This window comes from Rhinichthys klamathensis, unplaced genomic scaffold (assembly GCF_029890125.1).
Source record: "Rhinichthys klamathensis goyatoka isolate OS25496 unplaced genomic scaffold, OSU_Roscu_1.1 h1tg001304l_1, whole genome shotgun sequence".
Classification (NCBI taxonomy): domain Eukaryota; kingdom Metazoa; phylum Chordata; class Actinopteri; order Cypriniformes; family Leuciscidae; genus Rhinichthys; species Rhinichthys klamathensis.
Genome location: NW_026607421.1, coordinates 6,615 through 20,000, shown reverse-complemented (window position 1 = coordinate 20,000; position 13,386 = coordinate 6,615). Strand labels below are relative to the sequence as shown.

The 13,386-nt window shown below is 47.8% G+C and overlaps 1 protein-coding gene across 1 annotated transcript in view; it reads right to left on the bottom strand.

Moving 5' to 3' along the window:
* LOC130079720 (ral guanine nucleotide dissociation stimulator-like) overlaps positions 1 to 12,027 on the bottom strand; it is a gene marked incomplete at its 3' end in the record, with an annotated part of 31,141 nt that extends 19,114 nt beyond the window's left edge. The window contains exons 1-4 of the mRNA XM_056245080.1: positions 11,834 to 12,027; positions 9,547 to 9,851; positions 9,319 to 9,387; positions 3,914 to 4,107 (exon numbers count right to left, since the gene is read on the bottom strand). Coding sequence (XP_056101055.1) covers positions 3,914 to 4,107; positions 9,319 to 9,387; positions 9,547 to 9,851; positions 11,834 to 11,992 — 727 coding nt within the window. The remainder of the gene's footprint in view (positions 1 to 3,913; positions 4,108 to 9,318; positions 9,388 to 9,546; positions 9,852 to 11,833) is intronic.
* Between the last annotated feature and the right edge of the window lie 1,359 nt (positions 12,028 to 13,386).

Sequence of the window (13,386 nt, the reverse complement as noted above, 5' to 3'; positions counted from 1 at the left end):
ATTGGGGATGAAGGAATGAGTGCAGATGAAGGAATGAGTGGAGATGAAGGAATGAGTGCAGATGAAGGAATGAGTGGAGATGAAGAAATGAGTGGAGATGAAGGACTGATTGGGGATGAAGGAATGAGTGCAGATGAAGGAATGAGTGGAGATGAAGGACTGAGTGGAGATAAAGGAATGAGTGGAGATGAAGGACTGATTGGGGATGAAGGAATGAGTGCAGATGAAGGAATGAGTGGAGATGAAGGAATGAGTGGAGATGAAGAACTGAGTGGAGATGAAGGACTGAGTGGAGATGAAGGAATGAGTGCAGATGAAGGACTGAGTGGAGATGAAGGACTGAGTGGAGATGAAGGAATGAGTGGAGATGAAGGAATGATTGGAGATGAAGAACTGAGTGGAGATGAAGGAATGAGTGGAGATGAAGGACTGAGTGGAGATGAAGGAATGAGTGGAGATGAAGAACTGAGTGGAGATGAAGGACTGAGTGGAGATGAAGGACTGAGTGGAGATGAAGGAATGAGTGGAGATGAAGGAATGAGTGCAGATGAAGGAATGAGTGGAGATGAAGGAATGAGTGGAGATGAAGGAATGATTGGAGATGAAGAACTGAGTGGAGATGAAGGAATGAGTGGAGATGAAGGACTGAGTGGAGATGAAGAACTGAGTGGAGATGAAGGACTGAGTGGAGATGAAGGACTGAGTGGAGATGAAGGAATGAGTGGAGATGAAGGAATGAGTGGAGATGAAGGACTGAGTGGAGATGAAGGAATGATTGGAGATGAAGAACTGAGTGGAGATGAAGGAATGAGTGGAGATGAAGGAATGAGTGGAGATGAAGGAATGAGTGGAGATGAAGGACTGAGTGGAGATGAAGGACTGAGTGGAGATGATGAAGGACTGAGTGGAGATGAAGGATTGAGTGCAGATGAAGGACTGAGTGGAGATGAAGGACTGAGTGGAGATGAAGGAATGAGTGCAGATGAAGGACTGAGTGGAGATGAAGGACTGAGTGGAGATGAAGGACTGAGTGGAGATGAAGGACTGAGTGGAGATGAAGGAATGAGTGGAGATGAAGAACTGAGTGGAGATGAAGGAATGATTGGAGATGAAGAACTGAGTGGAGATGAAGGAATGAGTGGAGATGAAGGACTGAGTGGAGATGAAGGACTGAGTGGAGATGAAGGACTGAGTGGAGATGAAGGACTGAGTGGAGATGAAGGACTGAGTGGAGATGAAGGATTGAGTGCAGATGAAGGACTGAGTGGAGATGAAGGACTGAGTGGAGATGAAGGACTGAGTGGAGATGAAGGAATGAGTGCAGATGAAGGAATGATTGGAGATGAAGAACTGAGTGGAGATGAAGGAATGATTGGAGATGAAGAACTGAGTGGAGATGAAGGAATGAGTGGAGATGAAGGACTGAGTGGAGATGAAGAACTGAGTGGAGATGAAGGACTGAGTAGAGATGAAGGACTGAGTGGAGATGAAGGACTGAGTGGAGATGAAGGAATGAAGGAATGAGTGGAGATGAAGGAATGAGTGGAGATGAAGGACTGAGTGGAGATGAAGGAATGATTGGAGATGAAGAACTGAGTGGAGATGAAGGAATGAGTGGAGATGAAGGACTGAGTGGAGATGAAGGAATGAGTGGAGATGAAGGACTGAGTGGAGATGAAGGAATGAGTGCAGATGAAGGACTGAGTGGAGATGAAGGACTGAGTGGAGATGAAGGACTGAGTGCAGATGAAGGACTGAGTGGAGATGAAGGAATGATTGGAGATGAAGAACTGAGTGGAGATGAAGGACTGAGTGGAGATGAAGGAATGAGTGCAGATGAAGGAATGAGTGGAGATGAAGGACTGAGTGCAGATGAAGGAATGAGTGGAGATGAAGGAATGAGTGGAGATGAAGGAATGATTGGAGATGAAGGACTGAGTGGAGATGAAGGAATGAGTGCAGATGAAGGAATGAGTGGAGATGAAGAACTGAGTGGAGATGAAGGACTGAGTGGAGATGAAGGAATGAGTGGAGATGAAGGACTGAGTGGAGATGAAGGAAGGAGTGGAGATGAAGGACTGAGTGAAGATGAAGGAATGAGTGGAGATGAAGGACTGAGTGGAGATGAAGGAATGATTGGAGATGAAGAACTGAGTGGAGATGAAGGACTGAGTGGAGATGAAGGACTGAGTGGAGATGAAGGACTGAGTGGAGATGAAGAACTGAGTGGAGATGAAGAACTGAGTGGAGATGAAGGACTGAGTGGAGATGAAGGAATGAGTGCAGATGAAGGAATGAGTGGAGATGAAGGACTGAGTGGAGATGAAGGAATGAGTGGAGATGAAGGAATGAGTGCAGATGAAGGAATGAGTGGAGATGAAGGACTGAGTGGAGATGAAGGAATGAGTGGAGATGAAGGACTGAGTGGAGATGAAGGAATGAGTGGAGATGAAGGAATGAGTGGAGATGGAGGACTGAGTGGAGATGAAGAACTGAGTGGAGATGAAGGACTGAGTGGAGATGAAGGAATGAGTGGAGATGAAGAACTGAGTGGAAATGAGAGGAGATGAAGGACTGAGTGGAGATGAAGGACTGAGTGGAGATGAAGGAATGAGTGGAGATGAAGGAATGAGTGCAGATGAAGAACTGAGTGGAGATGAAGGACTGAGTGGAGATGAAGGAATGAGTGGAGATGAAGAACTGAGTGGAGATGAGAGGAGATGAAGGACTGAGTGGAGATGAAGGAATGAGTGGAGATGAAGGACTGATTGGAGATGAAGGACTGATTGGGGATGAAGGAATGAGTGCAGATGAAGGAATGAGTGGAGATGAAGGAATGAGTGGAGATGAAGAACTGAGTGGAGATGAAGGACTGAGTGGAGATGAAGGAATGAGTGCAGATGAAGGACTGAGTGGAGATGAAGGAATGAGTGGAGATGAAGGAATGAGTGGAGATGAAGGAATGAGTGGAGATGAAGGACTGATTGGGGATGAAGGAATGAGTGCAGATGAAGGAATGATTGGAGATGAAGGAATGAGTGGAGATGAAGAACTGAGTGGAGATGAAGAACTGAGTGGAGATGAAGGACTGAGTGGAGATGAAGGAATGAGTGCAGATGAAGGAATGAGTGGAGATGAAGGAATGAGTGCAGATGAAGGACTGAGTGGAGATGAAGGACTGAGTGGAGATGAAGGAATGAGTGCAGATGAAGGAATGAGTGGAGATGAAGGAATGAGTGCAGATGAAGGAATGAGTGGAGATGAAGGACTGAGTGGAGATGAAGGACTGAGTGCAGATGAAGGAATGAGTGGAGATGAAGGACTGAGTGGAGATGAAGGACTGAGTGGAGATGAAGGAATGAGTGGAGATGAAGGAATGAGTGGAGATGAAGGACTGAGTGGAGATGAAGGAATGAGTGGAGATGAAGAACTGAGTGGAGATGAGAGGAGATGAAGGAATGAGTGGAGATGAAGGACTGAGTGGAGATGAAGAACTGAGTGGAGATGAAGGAATGAGTGGAGATGAAGAACTGAGTGGAGATAAAGAACTGAGTGGAGATAGTGGAGATGAAGGAATGAGTGGAGATGAAGGAATGAGTGGAGATGAAGGACTGAGTGGAGATGAAGGAATGAGTGGAGATGAAGGACTGAGTGGAGATGAAGGAATGAGTGGAGATGAAGGACTGAGTGGAGATGAGAGGAGATGAAGGAATGAGTGGAGATGAAGAACTGAGTGGAGATGAAGGAATGAGTGGAGATAAAGAACTGAGTGGAGATGAAGAACTGAGTGGAGATGAAGGAATGAGTGGAGATGAAGGAATGAGTGAAGATGAAGGACTGAGTGGAGATGGAGATGAAGGAATGAGTGGAGATGAAGGACTGAGTGGAGATGAAGGACTGATTGGGGACGAACCCTCCTGGTGTGATTCCTGCGTGAGTCTGCGGTGGAACTGGCTCAGGAGATTACAGGCCCGGCGCTCCAGGTCAGATCCCGGGAAGTTGAGCTGCAGGTAGTGGATCAGGCGCCTCAGACAGGAGTAATCCGGGGGCTTCCAGAAGTCCTCAGAGTACTGATCCAACCAGGCGCCCAGGATGGAGGAGACGGTGCTGCACACACACACACACACACACACACACGTGAATGTAATGTTCAACCGGAAAGGCTTTAAAGCACATGCAAATAATGAACTTTTGTGAATTGCAGTGTCCCGTGAGTGTAACTCTACCTCTTCACAACATGTGATGTGAATGTACGTATCGATACTAGAGGTTGGAATATTGATACAGTATCGATATGTTTGCACAGCCCTAGGTTTAATGTGGAGTTGGTCACCCTTTGCAGCTATAACAGCTCAGGTTCCTTCACACCAAACTCCTCATCCATGTCTTTATGGACCTGCTTTGTGTACTGGTGCGCAGTCATGCTCGAACAGGAACATCACCAAACTCTTCCCACAAAGTTGGGAGCATGAAATTGTCCAAAATTTCTTGGTAGGCTGAAGCATTATGAGTTCCTTTCACTGGAACTAAGAGGCCAAGCCTGAAAACAACCCCACACCATAATCCCCCCTCCACCAAACATTACAGCTGGCACAATGCAGTCAGGCAAGTACCATTCTCCTAGCAACCACCAAACCCAGACTCGTCTATCGGATTGCCAGACAGAGACACGTGATTCGTCACTCCAGAGAACACGTCTCCACTGCATCCCACGCTTTACACCACTGCATCCCACGCTTTACTCCACTGCATCCCACGCTTTACTCCACTGCATCCCACGCTTTACACCACTGCATCCAACGCTTTACTCCATTGCATCCCACGCTTTACACCACTGCATCCCACGCTTTACACCACTGCATCCCACGCTTTACTCCACTGCATCCCACGCTTTACACCACTGCATCCCACGCTTAACTCCACTGCATCCCACGCTTTACTCCACTGCATCCCACGCTTTACACCACTGCATCCCACGCTTTACTCCACTGCATCCCACGCTTTACTCCACTGCATGCCACGCTTTACTCCACTACATCCCATGCTTTACTCCACTGCATCCCACGCTTTACTCCACTGCATCCCACGCTTTACACCATTGCATCCCACGCTTTACACCACTGTATCCCACGCTTTACTCCACTGCATCCCACGCTTTACACCACTGCATCCAACGCTTTACTCCATTGCATCCCACGCTTTACACCACTGCATCCCACGCTTTACACCACTGCATCCCACGCTTTACACCACTGCATCCCACGCTTTACTCCACTGCATCCCACGCTTTACACCACTGCATCCCACGCTTTACACCACTGCATCCCACGCTTTACACCACTGCATCCCACGCTTTACACCACTGCATCCCACGCTTTACACCACTGCATCCCACGCTTTACTCCACTGCATCCCACGCTTTACACCACTGCATCCCACGCTTTACACCACTGCATCCCACGCTTTACTCCACTGCATCCCACGCTTTACATCACTGCATCCCACGCTTTACACCATTGCATCCCACGCTTTACTCCACTGCACCCCACGCTTTACTCCACTGCACCCCACGCTTTACTCCACTGCATCCCAAACTTTACTCCACTGCATCCCACGCTTTACTCCACTGCATCCCACGCTTTACTCCACTGCATCCCACGCTTTACTCCACTGCATCCCACGCTTTACTCCACTGCATCCCACGCTTTACACCATTGCATCCCACGCTTTACACCACTGCATCCCACGCTTTACTCCACTGCACCCCACGCTTTACTCCACTGCATCCCACGCTTTACTCCACTGCATCCCACACTATACTCCACTGCATCCCACACTTTACTCCACTGCATCCCACGCTTTACACCACTGCATCCCACGCTTTACACCACTGCATCCCACCCTTTACTCCACTGCACCCCACGCTTTACTCCACTGCACCCCACGCTTTACTCCACTGCATCCCACGCTTTACACCATTGCATCCCACGCTTTACTCCACTGCACCCCACGCTTTACTCCACTGCATCCCACGCTTTACTCCACTGCATCCCACACTATACTCCACTGCATCCCACACTTTACTCCACTGCATCCCACACTATACTCCACTGCATCCCACGCTTTACTCCACTGCATCCCACGCTTTACACCACTGCATCCCACGCTTTACACCACTGCACCCCCCGCTTTACACCACTGCATCCCACGCTTTACACCACTGCATCCCACGCTTTACACCACTGCATCCCACGCTTTACATCACTGCACCCCACGCTTTACATTACTGCATCCCACGCTTTACACCACTGCATCCCACGCTTTACATCACTGCATCCCACGCTTTACACCACTGCATTCCACGCTTTAAACCACTGCATCCCACGCTTTACACCACTGCATTCCACGCTTTAAACCACCGCATCCCACGCTTTACATCACTGCACCCCACGCTTTACATCACTGCATCCCACGCTTTACACCACTGCATCCCACGCTTTACATCACTGCATCCCACGCTTTACTCCACTGCATCCCACGCTTTACACCACTGCATCCCACGCTTTACACCACTGCATCCCACGCTTTACACAACTGCACCCCACGCTTTACTCCACTGCATTCCACGCTTTACACCACTGCATCACGCTTTACACCACTGCATCCCACGCTTTACACCACTGCATCCCACGCTTTACACAACTGCACCCCACGCTTTACTCCACTGCATCCCACGCTTTACTCCACTGCATCCCACGCTTTACACCACTGCATCCCACGCTTTACACCACTGCATCCCACGCTTTACACAACTGCACCCCACGCTTTACTCCACTGCATTCCACGCTTTACACCACTGCATCACGCTTTACACCACTGCATCCCACGCTTTACACCACTGCATCCCACGCTTTACACAACTGCACCCCACGCTTTACTCCACTGCATCCCACGCTTTACTCCACTGCATCCCACGCTTTACACCACTGCATCCCCCGCTTTACTCCACTGCATCCCACGCTTTACTCCACTGCATGCCCCGCTTTACTCCACTGCATCCCCCGCTTTACTCCACTGCACCCCACGCTTTACTCCACTGCATCCCACGCTTTACTCCACTGCATCCCACGCTTTACTCCACTGCATCCCACGCTTTACTCCACTGCATCCCACGCTTTACACCACTGCATCCCACTCTTTACACCACTGCACCCCCCGCTTTACACCACTGCATCCCACGCTTTACACCACTGCATCCCACGCTTTACTCCACTGCATCCCACGCTTTACTCCACTGCATCCCACGCTTTACACCACTGCATCCAACGCTTTACTCCATTGCATCCCACGCTTTACACCACTGCATCCCACGCTTTACACCACTGCATCCCACGCTTTACACCACTGCATCCCACGCTTTACTCCACTGCATCCCACGCTTTACTCCACTGCATGCCACGCTTTACTCCACTGCATCCCATGCTTTACTCCACTGCATCCCACGCTTTACTCCACTGCATCCCACGCTTTACACCATTGCATCCCACGCTTTACTCCACTGCATCCCACGCTTTACACCACTGCATCCCACGCTTTACACCACTGCATCCCACGCTTTACACCACTGCATCCCACGCTTTACACCACTGCATCCCACGCTTTACTCCACTGCATCCCACGCTTTACACCACTGCATCCCACGCTTTACACCACTGCATCCCACGCTTTACTCCACTGCATCCCACGCTTTACACCACTGCATCCCACGCTTTACACCACTGCATCCCACGCTTTACTCCACTGCATCCCACGCTTTACATCACTGCATCCCACGCTTTACACCATTGCACCCCACGCTTTACTCCACTGCACCCCACGCTTTACTCCACTGCATCCCACGCTTTACTCCACTGCACCCCAAACTTTACTCCACTGCATCCCACGCTTTACACCACTGCATCCCACGCTTTACACCATTGCACCCCACGCTTTACTCCACTGCACCCCACGCTTTACTCCACTGCACCCCACGCTTTACTCCACTGCATCCCACGCTTTACTCCACTGCACCCCAAACTTTACTCCACTGCATCCCACGCTTTACACCACTGCATCCCACGCTTTACTCCACTGCACCCCACGCTTTACTCCACTGCATCCCACGCTTTACTCCACTGCATCCCACACTATACTCCACTGCATCCCACACTTTACTCCACTGCATCCCACGCTTTACACCACTGCATCCCACGCTTTACACCACTGCATCCCACGCTTTACACCACTGCATCCCACCCTTTACTCCACTGCACCCCACGCTTTACTCCACTGCACCCCACGCTTTACTCCACTGCATCCCACCCTTTACTCCACTGCATCCCACGCTTTACTCCACTGCATCCCACGCTTTACTCCACTGCATCCCACCCTTTACTCCACTGCATCCCACACTTTACTCCACTGCATCCCACGCTTTACACCACTGCATCCCACGCTTTACACCACTGCATCCCACGCTTTACACCACTGCATCCCACCCTTTACTCCACTGCACCCCACGCTTTACTCCACTGCACCCCACGCTTTACTCCACTGCACCCCACGCTTTACTCCACTGCATCCCACGCTTTACTCCACTGCATCCCACGCTTTACACCACTGCATCCCACGCTTTACTCCACTGCATCCCACGCTTTACACCACTGCATCCCACCCTTTACACCACTGCACCCCACGCTTTACACCACTGCACCCCACGCTTTACCCCACTGCATCCATGGAAACCCATTCCATGAAGCTCTACTCACTGTTCTTGAGCTAATCAGAAGGCCACAGAAGTTTGGAGGCCTGTAGCTGTTGACTGCAGAAAGTTGGCCACTTCTGCGCATTGTGAGCCTCAGCCTGCTCTGACCCCGCTCTGGGATTTTACGTAGCTGAGTTGCTATTGTTCCCAATTGCTCCCACTTTGTTATAATACCACTAACAGTTGACCGTGGAATATTTAGTAGTGAGGAAATTTCATGAATGGACTTATTGCACAGATGGCAACCGATCGCGGTACCACGCTTGAGTTCACTGAGCTCCTGAGTGCGACCCATTCTTTCACAGATGTGTGTAGAATGACTAGTGCTTGATGACTAGACACACTTCATGACTAGTGCTTGATTTATACAACTGGGGCCATGGAAGTGAGTGGAACACCTGAATTCAATGATTTGGAGGCGTGTCCCAATACTTTTGGAAATGTAGTGTATGTTTCACGCACAGATTCTGGAAGTGCACAAATAAATCGCTGTGTTTCAGACATGAGTCACATACTTCCTGAGCTCCGTTCGCTCGTCTGCGGTCATTCTGCGCGATTCTGCGCCCGGCTGCAGTTTAGCGTATCTGTGAGAACACACACACATTGCATTATTCAGATCAGTTCAGTTCATGGTTCTGTTCTCAGTGCAGCTAAATGTTTGTGTGATTGTGTGTGTGTGTGTGTGTGTGTGTGTGTGTAAGTGTGTGTGTGAGTGAGTGAGTGAGTGTGTGTGAGTGTGTGACCTGTTGAGCAGCAGGTCCAGCACTTGTTTAGTAGTAGCGAAGGTCCTGTAAGTGCAGAGGAAGATGGTGACGTATGTGGAGTCGTTCCCTCTGAAGGCCGTCACCATATTCTCCACCAGTCGCTCCAGCGTCCCGGCTCTGATGATGCGCAGCTTACAGGTCTCGTACAGACCCAGACCCGAGTCCGAGTCCAGACCCGTCCAGCGCTGGCTTCTGCTCGACGACTGGTACAACTGGACCTTCCTCAGCGTGATGCTGAACACGGCACCGTCCTCCACCTCCTCACCGATCTCCTGACTCGCATTCTACACACACACACACACACACACACACGAAGAAGACATCAGTTCACACGACACGACAGGCCTTCATCTGCTGCTGTGAGTTCATGAGTGTTAAAGGTGACATGTTACGCCCCTTTCCACAAGATGTAATATAAATCTCTGGCGTCTCCAGAATGTGTCTGTGAAATTTCAGCTCAAAATACCAGATCATGTATTAAAGCTCGTAAAATTTGCCCCTTTTGTGTGTGAGCAAAACGTGCCGTTTTTGTGTGTGTCTCTTTAAATGCAAATGAGCTTTAGCCTCCGTTCAGAAGAGGGCGGAGCCTTTACACGAGCTTCAGAGACTCCGGCAATAACAACACAGGCCAATCTCACTGATCCAGAATCAGGAGTAACAGCAGCGAGTGCAGCCTTACGGAGAGACTCAGGGAGAGCTTCACTTTTACACGTTTCTGAATGTTAGCGGAGACATTTCTGTAGTTGTTGTGGAGTTACACTGATCATCTCCTCATCATGGTGAACTCTTCCACAAGTGTCCACAGTTCCTGAGGTGTTTATAAGACAGCGCTGACATGTTCTGGTCAATAGTGTTCAGTGTCGTCTGTGCTCGACCACAGAACAGTTTCAGGCTTTGCTGGATCTTCTCCAGTGCGTTAGAACTGGTCTCTGTTGGCGCTCGCCGAACCCAATGTCGCTGGTGTGTGTGAACGTGCAGATTAAGGGCCGGGAATATTATAATAAGATCCTCTTCATACGGAAGAAGGAGCGAAATCTGCACAAACAAAATTACCGGGTTTCACTTTTCACGTTTTCTGTGTCGGTAGAAGCGGACGATTATTGCACTTACACACAGAGAAAGTCAGATTTTCATCATATGTCCCCTTTAAAGCTTCTCACAAGCTCAGAGAGAGAGAGAGAGAGAGAGAGAGAGAGAGAGAGAGAGACAGAGAGAGAGAGAGAGAGAGACGAGGTGTGTCGTGTTTCAGGAAGCTTCAGTGATTCACATCGATCAATAACTGAAACAGAAAACAAGTTTCACAATCACCGTCTCTGTGTGTGTGTGTGTGTGTGTGTGTGTGTTCATCTCTGGAAACTAGGGATGAGCAAAACCACAGTCCTGAACAACTACTCAAACATGACACACACACACACACTTATTCGTGTTCCTGACGAATAAAGGAGAGAAACTCATATTCATCCCTCTGACCTCTTTAAATATGATCTATAAATCAGTCTTCAGGGAACATTCAGGATTCGGGTTTCGGCAAATAAAGCTCAGGCATTACCCAGAGTGCTTTGCACAGAGAGCAGTCCGTGCTTTACAGGTTTTCAGATGAACCAGATCAGACTAACAGGAGTCAGCCGACGGAACTGAGTCCAAGTGAGTCGTGTGGATAAAAGCTTCGGCATCAACTGTACAAATGTAGAGGTAATAATCAATATTAAACAGGACTGGAGAATGCTGGATATTGAGTCGCGCGCACACACACACACACACACACACCTGATAATCCGACAGGAAGATAAAACACATATTTTTGCAATAACACCCCATGCCTGTTTAATAATTAATAATCATAATTAGTAACCATTCTTACTGACACAATCATAAAGTTACTGTAACTTAGTTAGGCCTACACCTTTAAATAATATAACGTATTAAAATATATGTATTGTAACATGTTATAAGCACATTACATTTGGTGCTGATCATGAATTATAAGGAATTAAGCTGCATAACAATGAAAGTGGTATACATGTGGTTGCACTGATTTATTACGGTGCACAACTGATGACAGGTGTGTATTATGTGGCATCATCCATATTTTTTATTTAATATACCCAGATTAATAATATTCAAAACAATATTGCTTATAATAATACAGTCTGTTATTATTAGTATTTTTATAAGTAATATTATTTTGAATATTACAAGTGTAATAATAGCCCAATACAGTCTGTTATCATAATAACTGCTGCTCTTCACGAGTTATTGTTTGTACCTCCAGCTGAGGTGTGTCCGGGTCCAGCGGAGTGAATCGGTTCAGAACCGCAGGATTCGGTTCGTCGTGAATCTCGAGTCTCACCGAGTCCCGGATGCTCCGGATCCGCCAAACACTGGCGTCAAACATGACGAACTCACATCCCGCAACACACACCATCGGTACCGGGAAACCCAACCGAACTACAGCCTAACGCGGCCATCACTGACTGAGTGAGAGACTATAGGAGTGAGAGCGAGAGAGAGAGAGAGAGTTCGGACCCCGCCTCTTCTCCGCTCGGATCATGATGTCATTCTCACATCAGAACCACAGAATGTCAATAAACACGAGACAGAAGGCTGAAACTGGGCGGAACTTCGGGCGACCAAAATACCAAACAAAATAATAATAATAATTTAACACAGATCGCTGATTTTATTCATATTTTTTGTTCGAATCCGTGGAATTATTATATTTGAATGCGATGTACTTTCAGTTCATACATGTGTATCTATCAGCGCCTGTTGAGCCGCTGAGCGCCCCCTGCTGGAGGAACTCGGCACGACCTGCTGAGATTCATCTGAGAATAGAGTTACAGACACGAGTTTACTGTATCTTCTGGGAGAATAGAGTTACAGACACGAGTTTACTGTATAAACATCTTCTGGGAGAATAGAGTTACAGAGACGAGTTTACTGTATAAACACCTTCTGGGAGAATAGAGTTACAGACACAAGTTTACTGTATAAACACCTTCTGGGAGAATAGAGTTACAGACACGAGTTTACTGTATCTTCTGGGAGAAAAGAGTTACAGAGACGAGTTTACTGTATAAACACCTTCTGGGAGAATAGAGTTACAGACACAAGTTTACTGTATCTTCTGGGAGAATAGAGTTACAGACACAAGTTTACTGTATAAACATCTTCTGGGAGAATAGAGTTACAGAGACGAGTTTACTGTATAAACACCTTCTGGGAGAATAGAGTTACAGACACGAGTTTACTGTATAAACATCTTCTGGGAGAATAGAGTTACAGAGACGAGTTTACTGTATAAACATCTTCTGGGAGAATAGAGTTACAGACACGAGTTTACTGTATAAACACCTTCTGAGAGAATAGAGTTACAGAGACGAGTTTACTGTATAAACACCTTCTGGGAGAATAGAGTTACAGACACGAGTTTACTGTATAAACATCTTCTGGGAGAATAGAGTTACAGACACGAGTTTACTGTATAAACATCTTCTGGGAGAATAGAGTTACAGACACAAGTTTACTGTATCTTCTGGGATAATAGAGTTACAGACACAAGTTTACTGTATAAACATCTTCTGGGAGAATAGAGTTACAGAGACGAGTTTACTGTATAAAAACCTTCTGGGAGAATAGAGTTACAGACACAAGTTTACTGTATCTTCTGGGAGAATAGAGTTACAGAGATGAGTTTACTGTATAAACACCTTCTGGGAGAATAGAGTTACAGACACAAGTTTACTGTATAAACACCTTCTGGGAGAATAGAGTTACAGACACGAGTTTACTGTATCTTCTGGGAGAATAAAGTTACAG